General features: G+C 50.8%; 1 protein-coding gene across 3 annotated transcripts in view; it reads right to left on the bottom strand.

Annotated features, from left to right (window-relative positions):
- Positions 1-3,915: 3,915 nt before the first annotated feature.
- Positions 3,916-12,849, bottom strand: part of SNTA1 (syntrophin alpha 1) — a 55,641-nt gene continuing 46,707 nt past the window's right edge. For all 3 annotated transcript variants that reach the window (XM_087445401.1, XM_087445402.1, XM_004442463.3), the window contains 6 exons: positions 11,063-11,267; positions 8,051-8,258; positions 7,771-7,901; positions 5,561-5,757; positions 4,630-4,817; positions 3,916-4,545 (listed from right to left, as the gene is read on the bottom strand). In XM_087445401.1, coding sequence (XP_087301527.1) covers positions 4,453-4,545; positions 4,630-4,817; positions 5,561-5,757; positions 7,771-7,901; positions 8,051-8,258; positions 11,063-11,267 — 1,022 coding nt within the window. In that variant the 3' untranslated portion in view covers positions 3,916-4,452. The remainder of the gene's footprint in view (positions 4,546-4,629; positions 4,818-5,560; positions 5,758-7,770; positions 7,902-8,050; positions 8,259-11,062; positions 11,268-12,849) is intronic.

Genomic DNA, 12,849 nt, shown 5'->3' with positions numbered 1-12,849 from the left:
CACAACTAGTGCATGGCAGAACTGGGATCCACCCACAGGCCAGTCTGATCCCAAAGCCCTGTTCTTACCACTGATTGATTAATTCAAGGTCAGACTGGGTGAGCTCCCATTGCGGTTCTGCTGCTTACCATCTGAGAGCCATGGTCAAGTCAGTCACCCCTGCTGACTCCCTGGTTCTTTGCCTACACAGTGGCTGCTGTGTGGAGAACACACGGCCTCGGGGGCAGGAGGGTGGGGAGGCACATCAGGAAAGCATTTGGGAGGCTGTAGCAGTTGTCCAGAAAGAGACTGTGGAGTCCTGAACCAGCGTGGTGTCTTGGGGCAGTAACTCCGGATTCCGGGAGTTTGAGACATACTGCAATAAAGTTCACACCGTATGCTTAGACGGCTGCTGGGTGCCGCTTCAGTCAAAAATATAAAGGCAAAAACGGGCCAAGAATTATATTACGGTTCTTGGTTTTTACTGTGGCTCTCCAGATAACCTGGAATGCGGTTTGACCATTTGGAGGAATTAGCACCGTGAAAGTACAAAACTTCAAAATTCCTGGAAAACTCTTGGACTCTAGAGACGAGTTCCTGGACACTCTGGGATCTAAAGACTCCAACTGGAAAAATATTCAGGTTTACTGTCAAATTTTTTAGTGCAAAGGGAAGATGTCCTGCCCTAATTTGGCCATGGACGGGGAGAACCTGTGCCTCATAGACCCATCACGGTGGCAGCACCTGCCTCCCGACAGGAGTTAAGTCAAGGGGAGAAGCCGCCCACCCACCCTGCCACAGGCAGACGACGCCCCTCCTCCTTCTCTGGTGACCCCCAAGCACGGACCCTATCCTTCCAGGCACACCAACTCCCTGTTTCAGGTCCCACCTATTGTTTCACCATGGCCCTTCCCCCTTTACTCTCAGTGTCGTCCTCTGAGAATCACAGGAGAGAGGAATTTGACAGCTGGAAAGAAGCCACTTTTAGGACTTTCAACATGGGAGTCAGGGAGGAGCCAGGATTTGAACCCATGTCTCTCGGCCTCTTAGAACTGCGCTCTTTCAAATCTGGACCTTCTCCTAGCAGCCCCACAGGGCAGTGTCACCCTCCTCCGTGGCCAGAGAAGGAGACAGCAGGTGGGGTGGCGGTTAGAGCTACCCCTTGTCAGTTTTGATTGCCCATAGGACAAAGCTGGCAGCATGAGGGGTGTTCTCTGGTACCTGTTATGCTGCCCCCACCTACCCCACACTCAGTAGCCATTCCCAACATCCCCTACTATCCTGCCCACATACCATACTACACATACGAGCCCACATGGGAGCCAGGGACCATTTCCCACCACCCTCCCTATCACCCACCACATTCCAACCACAAGGGTCCACCTGCAGTTGCCATGTTGTGGAGTCTTGGACAGTGTTGTGTTTTGGGCAATGAAAGTGATGAAAACAAACCCCCCCAGATCCAGGAGTTTGGAAGCTCCATGTTCCATCCCACCTCGGATCTCTCACCTGGGATGCTCTTCTCCCTTCCACCTAACTACTACTGCTCCTCGTTGGTGATAGTTCTGTTATCGAGCATTATTCCTCCCCTCCTCCTTCCCCACTGACGTCAGGCCCAGCTACATGACTTGTTTTGGCGACTGGAACGAGAGTGGCGGCCATAATGCAGACAGGGGATAGAGATGCGCTTGTGCAATTTGCTTGTCTTTGAACTCCAGTGACTTGCCATGAGACGAGCATGCCCTGGAGCTGACGCCCCTTTATCCTGGGCTCCAGAAGGAACGAACATACAGTAGACCTGAGCCCAACCCACAGCCTGGACCAGAGCCACCCAGCCAAGCCCAGCTTCTAATAGTTCAAACTTGCAGTCAACATGCAGCCCCAGGAGCAGGAAAACAAATGTGTGTGGCTGTGGCCACTGAGATTGGGGCTTTTTCCCCCCACAACATTATTGCAGCAGCAGCTGATTTTTAGCATGCTCCTTCAGATGGACATCAGCCTCAGGTCTCCTTCTGAGAGAAACCTCCCTTAATCCCCCAGAGCAGGTCTGGTCCCTGCTGGCCTCAGCTATTTCCATGTGTCTGCCCAATCTGAGTCACACATTTGATTATAAGAGCGTCTACTGAATTTCTTTCCCCAGTGAATAGGGACCTGTCAGTCCCCCTCCCAGCACATCAGGCCCTGGCCCCAAGGACAGAGTAGATATGCACTAGATATTTCTCGAATGAACAGTGGATTGACAGGTGGATGGGCAGATGGGTGGGTGGGGAAAAGCTGTAATATCTCTGCTTACCTGCATTTCCTCAGGTTTGTAGAACCAGCTCTGGCCCTGGCTTGCTATGTGGCTTCATGCGGGCCTCAATTTCCTCATGTGGAGGCTCGATTAGAACTGCTTAGTCTAACACAATAGCCACGAGCCACATGTGGCTACTGAGCACTTGCTATGCAGCTAGTGTGAATGAGGAACTGAATTTAATTTAATTTTAATTTAAAAACTGATACGCAATTCGGTTACTGGAAAACTTTAGTACGTTTGGAAAAACTTGGGTATATGAATCTATGTTTTTCAACTGCAAATTTTATGACATCTAAATACAAATGAAATATTTCCAATGAAAATTTGGCATCTGAATAGAGACGTGCTGTAGATGTAAAATACACACCAGATTTCAAAGACTTAGTAGGAAAAAGAGAATGTAAAACATTTCAATAAATTTTTATATTATGTGTTGAAGTGATAATATTTTGGATGTATTGGGTTAAATAAAATATATTATTGAAATTATTTTCATCTATTTTTTTTTTTTACTTTCTCTAATGTGGCTACTAGAAAATTTGTGATTACATACGTGGCTCACATTATATCTCTAATGGATAGTGCAGGGCCAGAAAGTATCTAAGGTGAGCAGGGGCTCTGAAGTCAGAAAGACCTGGTTTGAATCTAAGCTCAGACATTTCACAGCTGCGTCTTTGGGCAAGTCACTCTCCCCCTCTGAGCCCCAGTTTCCTTACCTGTGAAATGGAGATCATCATGCCTACCACACAGCTGTGTGGTGAGGCTCCAATGAGGAAGTGTATGCACAGTGCCTGGCGGAGAGCAAGCACTCTCTAAATGTAAGCTACCATCACTGTTGTCGCTGTGATTTTCTGGACAACACAAGCAAGTAGAGAGTTATGAACATGGCAAACTCACACCCAGCCAGCACGGTACAGCTTCCAAAGAATGTTCCATGAAGCACGCTCCAAGTGGCCTCCCTTCTGCAGGAAAGGGGCCTTAGGCTGTCTATGATGCACAAATTCTCAGAGATTCCTCTCCTCAAGAGGTGGAGCCTAATTCCCCTCCCCTTGAGTGTGGGCTGGGCTTAATGACTCACTTCTGATGAACAGAATAAAGCAGAAGTGACAATATGTGACATCCAAGACTGGGTCATAAGAGACATTGTGGATTCCTCTTGGTTCTCTCTTCTGTGTCATGCACTCTGGGGGAAGCCAGCTGCCTTGTCATGAGCATACTCAAGCAGCCCTACGGTTAGGCCCAGGTGGTAAAGAACTGGGGCTTCCTGCCAGCAGCCATGAGTGAGCAACATTGGAACAGATCCTCCAGCCCCAGTCAAGCCTTCAGATGAGCACAGCCCTAGCCGACATCCTGATTGCAACCTCATGAAAGACCCTGAGACGAGAACAACTCAGCTCAGCCCCTCTCAAATTCCTAATCCACAGAACTTGAAAGATGATAAATGTTGGTTTTTTAAGCTGCTAAATTTGGGGGTAATTTGTCGTGCAATAATAGATCATCAATAAATCCTCCTTTGGGCCCTGTGGTTAAAGGCCTGCTCTTCTCCAGGGAAAGGGGCCCCCATCCTGGGTCTGGTCCTCTTGGGACTACCGGGCTACCACAGGACCCAAGCACCAAGGCACAACCCACAGACACGGGGCCAGGCTGCCTACATGCTCACAGGCTGTTTATTTACCCAAGAGTAAGGAGGAGAGAGGATGAAAAGGAAAACCAGACGCCCCAAGGTGGGGAGCTGAGGGGCGAAGGGAACAGAAAGGCTCCTCCTCTTTCTCTTGCCTCAGACCCCAGGGAGCTCCAGCGTCAGATGGGGCCTCTGGTGGTGGCTTAGGGGCCTCTCGCAGGCCCGGCAGTTGTTGGCTGGGGTCAAGATCCCCACAGGGGCAGGTCCCAGGCTCGGAATGGCTCTGTGTACACAAAATATCTCTCTGTGAAAGGCACTGGTGGGGGGTGTGGGGGGCAGCAGAGAGGCTACCCCATCACAGGCAGGATCCACTGTGTGCTGAGTCTGGGTCCCGGTTCCCAAGATTATCCCAGCTTCCCTCAGGGGCTGGGTCTCTGCATCTTTGTTCCTTTCCTCTCCCTTCCCTCAGCGCAGCAGTGAGCAGGTAGTCAACGGAGGGCCAGGTCACGCCATGTGGTGGACACGCCCTCTTCAGGGCTAATGCATCCGGAGGTCTCTAGGCCAAGAGCCCCAGGCGGGTGACTTTGGCGGAGAGGAAGGAGTGGATGATGAAGACCATGGTTTTGGGGCACGAATGCAGGTCCAGCTGCTGTGGGGTGGATGGAGAGAAGGGTCAGGAGCCCCGTCCAGCCTGGCCTCCAGGCGAGCATAGCCCCCGGCCCCCTCCACTCACAATCTCTCCTTCAGCGCCCCCGAAGTCCAGGAAAAGGAGACTGGCACCATCGTCTGAGGACATCTGCAGCTTCTCGAAGGGCTGTCGAAGCAGCACAGCTCGAGCTGCACCTGGCTCAGCAGCCCACAGTGTGAAGCCCTTGTCGATGTGCACCGAGAGGCTGCAGGGACGGCCATTCCACGTGCAGGCTGCAGGGAGGGCACGTGGGCACAGGGAGGGGGCGTGGGCATGGGCATGGGCACAGCCGGCACCTCAGAGACCTCAAGCCCCACCTCCAACCCCCACTGGCAGCTCCAGAAGTGGGGCTTGAATACCACCAGGGATGGGAGGCTCACTGTCTGTTATGCCATCTGTACATCTACCCTGCACAGAGTCACTCCCACCCTAAAAAACAGAAAGATGGGCCCACAAAGAACCTACACCCCACTTCTAGGCCCACTTCCAGCAGCACCAAAAGTGGAAAAGGGGAGCTTAAACTCTGCCATGGACAGGTGGCCGACTCCCTGTAGAGGCATCAGCAAACCCACCAAGCACGGCTTTTGGAGATCTTAGAGACCTGTACAATTGCCCACTTAAATGTGAATTTCAGATAAACAATGGATAATTTGAACATACTAATACTAAAAAAGTATTTTTTGTTTATCTGAAATTCAAATTTAAGTGGGTGTCTTGAATTTTTTCTGGCCACCCTATCCCAAGAGCCACCTCTCACCAGCAGAATCACAAAGCCAGAGCAAGAAAACCCAAGGAAAAGAGTCTCCCTCCCTACCTACCTTCCAGGACACCTGCACATCCAAACCAGAGGGCCCTCGGAGACCCCAAACCCAACTTTCTATCCCCCTCCTAAAGCATCCTCAAGAAGGAAGCTTGAATGCCCCTGGGGATTAGAGGCCCATTATCGGAGAGGCACTCCCAGATCCACCCAGCCCACCTGTAGACACCTCCTGCACACCCTCAGCGGCCCGATGACAGCCGTCCACCAGCTGGCGGGTCCAGGCAGCCAGCTCCTGTGGTGACTCCACGCTGAACAGGTGAGTGTCCACACCATGGCGTGTGCCCGTGCGCAGGGCAAAGGAGAGCTCTGCATCGTAAGGCACCGAGCCCTTGGAGGGGCCTGAATGCACCAGCCTGGGGGTGGGAGGGCAGAGGGCTAAGCATGAGGCCTCAGGCAACAGGGAAATAGGTCTGGGCCAAGAGAGGAGTAACCTGGGTAGGGACTCTGTGACTCTTTCACCACCTAATGGGGGGAGACAGGCGCTGATGGACTCACAGGAGACCATCTCCTGCCACCCTCCCCCTTGCTCCCTTGGCTCCAGCCATACTGGTGTCTTCAAACACACCAAGCACACTCCTGCCTCAGTACCTTTGCACATGCTGTTCCCTCTGCCAAGTACACTCTTCCCTGATTATCTGCATTGCTCATTCTCTCACTTCCTTCAGATCTCTGCTCAAATGTCATCTCCTCTGAGAGGCCTTTCCTGACCTCCCTGTCTAAAACAGCACCCCTGTCACTCACTAGCCTGACTTTTCATCATGGTACCAGAAATTATACTTATTTTTTATTTGTTTCAGTTGGTTTTTGATTGTCTTTTTCACTAGAATATCATCTAGGGTACAAATTTTTGTCTAATTTGTTCACCACTATATTCCCAGCAACTAAAACAACTGGCATACAGTAGGTGCTCAATAAACCCTTGTGGCCTGAATTAATGAGTCACTGGATTAGGTGGGCAATCCATGACCTGCTTACCCTTAGTAGCCAGCAGGCTCCTGACACATGGGCCAGAGCCCAGCCTGGAGTGAGGAGACATGAGCCACAAGGGCCTAGACCCTGCAGCTTGACTCCCACCTGCTGTGTAACCTTGAGCAGCTCACTGCTCCTCTCTGGGCAGCAGACCTCCGAGATCTGGCCCTTAGCTCTCTTTGCTCCTCACTCCACACACTCTCTCTTGTAGCCTCAGTTCCCCCTTGGAGCTGCTGCTGATACCCAGTCCCCTACTTTCCAGCCCTGAGCTACAGACACATAGTCCCCAAGCTTCTCAGCCAAGCTCCCTATCTGTCCCCCACACACTGAACCCAACTCAGCATCTTGCTGTGGCCTCCTCCCACCCCTAGTCCCACTGCCTGCCCAGACACAAGCTCCAAACCTCCCGTTCATCGGCTCATCCGGGACACCTCCCTCACCCTCCCCATCTGGCAAATTCTAAGCCCAGCTAATTTTACCACCCATGTGTTTTCCAATGCAAATGCGGCCTTTCTCCTCCATCTGCTGCCTCCACCCACCTCCCCCTCCCCAGCCACCACCACCTCTCCTGCCTGACTGCAGCAGCCTCCCAGCTTCCATCCTGCCTCCTCTGGGGCATTTTCCACGTGGCAGCCACCAGGATTCTTTTAAAACACTTTTTCTTTTAAAAAGTTCTTTTGTAAACCCAAGTCACCTCTCTCCCAGGCTAAAACCCTTGCACTCTGTCACAACTCTTAAGATAAAGGTAGTGTTCCTTCACCAGGCAACAGAAGCTCCACAAGATCAGGCCCTGCCCACTCCCTGTGTCATTTCTCCCCACTTCCTGCATAGACTCTGCATGCTGGTCACAGCACTCTCACCGCTCCAGGAACATGCCATAGCCCTTCACGCCTCTGTACCCTGGACTGCGTTATTCTCTATGTGAGATGTTCCTCCACCCTTGCTCAAACAGCAAACTGCTACTCATCTGACACAGGTCAGCTCAAACATCTCCTCCTGCCTGAAGCCTTCCCCCACCAAGCCAGGCAGAGTTAAGTGGCTCCTACAACTCTGCATTGTGAAGGCTGTTCCTCGGTCTGTCTCCCCAACCAGACTGGGTGCTCTCTGAAGGCAGACTGTTGGGGTCAGCTCTCTGTCCCCGGAACCATGAAGCACCAGGTCGAGCAGAGTAGGTGTCAATGAAGGAGTGACTGCTGGGACCTCACATCCTTCTGTTCCAAGCCTTCATTTTACAGATGAGGAAACCGAGGCCCAGTCAGGGTAGAGATTTGTTTTAGGCCACCTGGGGCATAACTCAGGGCAGAATGGGGCTGGAGTCTCCAGCTTCTGAAGCCTATCTAGAGTATCTCCCCCCCAAGCTCTGGGTGAGACACACACCCTTGCCTACCCACGGATACCTGGTGGCGATGAGTGGGGCAGTCCGGGCTGGACGGCTCAGGGCCTCACGGGTCTGGGGGAGAGAGCAGTAGAGGAGGAGCTCCTTTTCGGTCAGCAGGGCCAGGGTGGGTGCTGTGCCCCCACTGGGCAGCTGTAGAGGGCAAGACACCAGTGAGGAGGACTGGGGAGGAGAGAGGTCAGGGAGCCAGAGTGGGGTGAGACAGTGAGGGCCGACGGGAATGGGGTCAGCTCCAGAGGAGGGGATGAGAAGGAAGGACAAGCCCCAGGCCCACCAGGTACCTGCTCAGTCAGCCAACCCATCTGCTTGATGTCCTGGTCCCCAGCTGTGCCGGTAGCTGCCAGCAGCGCCTGCAACTCGTCCTTGACTCGGGGCATCAGTGCACTGATCTGGGCTTGGATGGCACTTGCCCACGACCTCGCGCTAGCCTCATCCTTGGCCCTCAGGAAGAGGGTGTCTTGGCCATCTGCCGAACAGATCTCCAGATACCTGTAAGCACAGATGGGGTGGAGGGGAGGGCCTAGCCACTGGACTGCCTTTGCCCAACCCTGAAATCTGGCCCAAGAAACCCCATCTACCACTAAACAGAAGATATCACGAGGGGTGTCCATGAAAGAATCAGGAGCGACATACAGCTGGGGCTCCAACCACAGCTGTTGGGGTCTCCTGGGGTCTGGGGATAAGAGACACATACTCACACAGGCATATACACACACACTCAAATACGTGTGATGGGGGCCAAAATTATCACTGTGTGAGGATTCACGATCTTGCCCTTTTCTCCTGGTTTCTAAGGAGAAGAATTGGCTTGCTGGGCCAACCCCCAGGTTCTCCTTTGTAGCACACAACCAAAGTAATGTACTAATTAAGGGGAAAAACCACAGAGACTGAAGAGGCTTGATAGGCCAAGTCGGTCTCCATAAAAAGAGCTGGAGGAATGAAGCAGGCAGAAGGGAGGGGGACAAAAAGCCATCTGGACAAGTGCAGGGAAAGGGTTTCAGGGAGGTACAAAGAGGAGTAGTGACAGGGAGAGCATTTTAAAAGGTCTTGTGGGGTATTAAAGATTCACTCCCCTTTGGCATTTCTGTAACAGATGAAGTGGGGCAGAAACTGGATGATGGCTCACATGACACCCACCCCAACCGCCTTCGCCTTTGCCTTCCTCTACTACAGAGCCAGAAAGCAAAATACACGAGTCCTCAGCCTCCCTTGCAGCTAGGGCTGGCCATGTGACGTTTATTTCTCTTCTCCTTGTGACTTGGTTTGACAAACAAAATGTGGCAGAAGTGACATTCTGGCATTTTCAAGCCACCATGAAATCCAACTACCCGGAAAGCAACTACACTGAGAGGAAGAACAAGCTAGCCACGTTAAAGGCCATATGGAAAGAGGAACGCTTAGCCAGCCCCTAGCTGTTCCTACCACCCCAGCTGACACGTGGGTGAAGCAGCCATCTTGGACTTCCAGCACCAGCAGGTATCACATAGAGCAGAAGAACTGGCCGGCTGAGCCAGCCCAGGTTATAGAATTGTGAGAAATAATCAACTGCTAACTTCTAAGCCACTAAATTTTAGGATGGTTTGCTACGCAATAGAACAATACACCAAGAGAAAACTTCCTTTGCCTTTTGCCTTCTTCCCGTCTAGAATATGGACACAATGCTTCCAATGGTATAGCCACCATCCTGCCTCCAAGAAACAGAAAATCTACAATAAAGATGGGAAAGGAAGAAGCTGGAAGCCTGATTCCTTGAGGGCATCCTTGAGCAGCTATAGCAGCCTAAACAGCTGACACCTGGACTTCTTTTTAAACACGTGGGAAAATAAACCCCTTATTTATTTAAGCCTCTGCTTGTTGGGGTTTCTGATACTTGCAGCCCAATGTAATCCTAACACTAAGTAAAAGTTTGAAATATTTTTCATTATATTTTGGACTATGTCCCTTTGACTGGGATATTGTGCTAATATGGAACCCAAGTTCCCCAGTTATATTCCCAGTTTATTTCTCCTCTCCTTGACCTTGAATACAACCCCAGTTATAGTCAAGTTACACATGTAGTCACACATGTGTGCACACATGCATACATGTATGCACACACATACATGCATATACACATACAAATATTAACATAAACACATATGCACAAATCTACACCCAAACCCATGGAAATGTTCACATAAACACTTGCATTTACATGCCATCAACCTGTGCACACACATAGAAGCATGTACACCCACACTTTGAGTGATGTCTGAGATCAGGCTGGGAACCATAGTTAACCTAAGATCCTCAGGAAGACTCTCTAAGGAGTCTCAGGAAGGATTAATACCACCTCTCTTCACTCAACACAAAAGGTCCCTTCAGTGGAGCACCTGTAAGTGACCTGTGAATCACCAGTTCTGGACTCAGGGGAGCAGGGTGGGAGTGGGGCATCAAGCAGGGCCAGGAGATTTGGATGCTGGACATTAATCAGCCATCCAGCCAACGTTGGGCATTTGCCTGGCATTGAACCTAGGCTGTAACCTGGACCCACAGCACAAGCCTTTTATGCCCATGCCGTTTATACACCGCCCCCAGTACTGACATCCCACTTGATCAATATATGCTCCATTCAACCACCACCATCACTCAGGCACCTGCAGCTTCTAACGCAGAGAGGGCTACCTGGAATGAGGCAAGTTCCATCCCTTCCTGGTTGTGTGATCTTGGGCAGGTTACTTCCTTTCTCTGTCCTCATCTATAAAATGGGGGTGAAATAATAGGACTTTGCTCATAGGGTCGTTGTGAGAGTTAAGTAAAATTGTGCACGGTAAACACTCAATAATGTTGGCTGGTATCAATCTTATCATCAATGAACTGTTAAGGGCTGCTCAGATGTGAGGGATGGTAACCTTCCATGGCATTGACAGGAATGTTACCAGACATCTCAGAACCTCAGCAGAGTTGGAAGAAACTTGAGAAGATCACTGAGTCCAACAACCTTGTATGACAACGGGGAATCTAGGGTAGTGAGGAACAGGGACTAGCTCAAGGAGAACCAGGACTGGAATCCAGGGCTCCTCCACAGACCAGGTTCCTCCTCAGATGTGAACTGCCCAGAGAAAGAAGAGAGAAGCAAAGCACACCATCATCCCCATAACTTCACCCTCGCATCCATTCGACAAACACATCTGAAGCACCTACTATGTTCAGGCATTACACTTGTCGCTTACAACACAGGGGTATCTTTCCTTTGGCCCCCCCACCTAACACCAGGGCGTGTCTCTCTGAGTTGCCTCCTACCCCAGGCTTACCTGGGCTCCGGGTCAGTGGGGGTGCACCTCCTCGAGACATACGCCATCTTCAAGGACACGTGTTTGGCATCGCTGAGGTCCCGGGGTTGGGGGCCAGGGGAGGAAGGCTGCCGCTGAAGGGGTGAGGCAGGAGGCGAGTCCCAGCCAACCGAGGTCCCGCCGGCAGAGTTCTTGAAATATGGTGAGACCTCCTTCATGTACTTGACTGGTCAGGGGACAGGTCAGCAGTTACCACTGACATGGGCTCCCATGAAGCACACATCACAGTTGTCACTAATTCATTAAGAGTTTAATTTATGTCCAATATCACTATCCTCCTCTATGCTAAAGTCTCTGACAGGGCAATGTGGTAGAAAATACTGGATGCATGCCAACACCCATTCTCTCACTTTTCCCTGGGTTTCTCTCACTAGACACATGGCCACCCAGAAGAAAGACTACATTTCCCATCCTCCTTTGCAGCTAGGTATGGCTATGTAACTAAGTTCTAACTAGGTAAGTAGAAGTGTTTAGACCTTTGGGATGGCTGCTTAGAGGGAATGGACAACGGCTGCAGCACGGCAGCAAAAGAGCACTGAGATGGGAGTCAGCAGATGTGACTACTCTGCCACTGTCCCATTGTTAGCCCCATCTCCTCAGTCTTCTCATCTGCAAAAAGGAGGGCTTGAATGAGACAGCCGTGTGGCAGAAGCTGCTAATTATCCTCCAATACAGTGATAGCCTCCCAGCTTAAGACTTCATTTTCCAGGCTCCCTTGCAGCTATAAGTGCCCGTGTGACCAAGTCTGGCCAATAGGATGAGAGCAGAAGGGATGTATGCAGCTACCAAGTTCCGCCCATCAAAGAAAGGGGCATACCCTTCCTTTCTCCCTCTTTTCCCCTGAGAGGGTTGAGTTGCCCAGAACACAGACCGGTGGGGCACCATCTTGACCATGAGGACATGAGCCACACTGTAAGGAACGCTGAGCAACAAAACAGAAATAAATGGATGCTGACACTTTGGAGATGCCATGTCAGACTTAGACCGTTACTTAAGAAAGCAAGGAGCAGGGCCAGCCCAGTGGTGTAGTGGTTAAATTCGTGCGCTCCACTTCAGTGGCCCAGGGTTTGTAGGTTCGGATCCTGGGTGTGGACCTATGCACCACTCGTCAAGCCATGCTGTGGCAGCATCCAGTATACAAAATAGAGGAAGATGGGCACAGATGTTAGCTCAGAGCTAATCTTCCTCAGCAAAAAGAGGAGGATTGGCAATGGATGTTAGCTCAGAGCCAGTCTTCCTCACAAAAAAGAAAAACAAAAAAAAAAGCAAGGAGCTTCTATTATATTTAAACCACAATATTTTATGGATTTCTTATTATAGCATCATAGCTTGTATCCTAACCAATATAGGTAACTAGGGTCCCTCTTAGCTCTGACTAATCATTACTAAGTGAGTATAGTAGACATCTTCTTGAATAGCATTGTCTAACGGAACTTTCTGAGATTATGTAAATATCCTACATATACCCTGTCCAATACAGTAGCCACTAGCCACACGTGGCTATGGAGCACTTGATTTTTTTTTTAGTTTTTTTTTTTTTTTTGTGAGGAAGATCAGCCCTGAGCTAACATCCATGCCAATCTTCCTCTTTTTTGCTGAGGAAGACTGGCCTTGAGCTAACATCCGTGCCCATCTTCCTCCATTTTATGTGGGACGCCGCCACAGCATGGCCTGACAAGCGGTGCATGGGTGTGAGCCTGGGATCTGAACCTGGGCCACCAGCAGCAGAGCACGCACACTTAACCGCT

This window comes from Ceratotherium simum, chromosome 21, assembly GCF_057802395.1.
Source record: "Ceratotherium simum simum isolate JZ-2026a chromosome 21, ASM5780239v1, whole genome shotgun sequence".
Classification (NCBI taxonomy): Eukaryota; Metazoa; Chordata; class Mammalia; order Perissodactyla; family Rhinocerotidae; genus Ceratotherium; species Ceratotherium simum.
The sequence above is the reverse complement of the archived record's forward strand: the minus strand, read 5'-3'. Positions and strand labels throughout refer to the sequence as shown.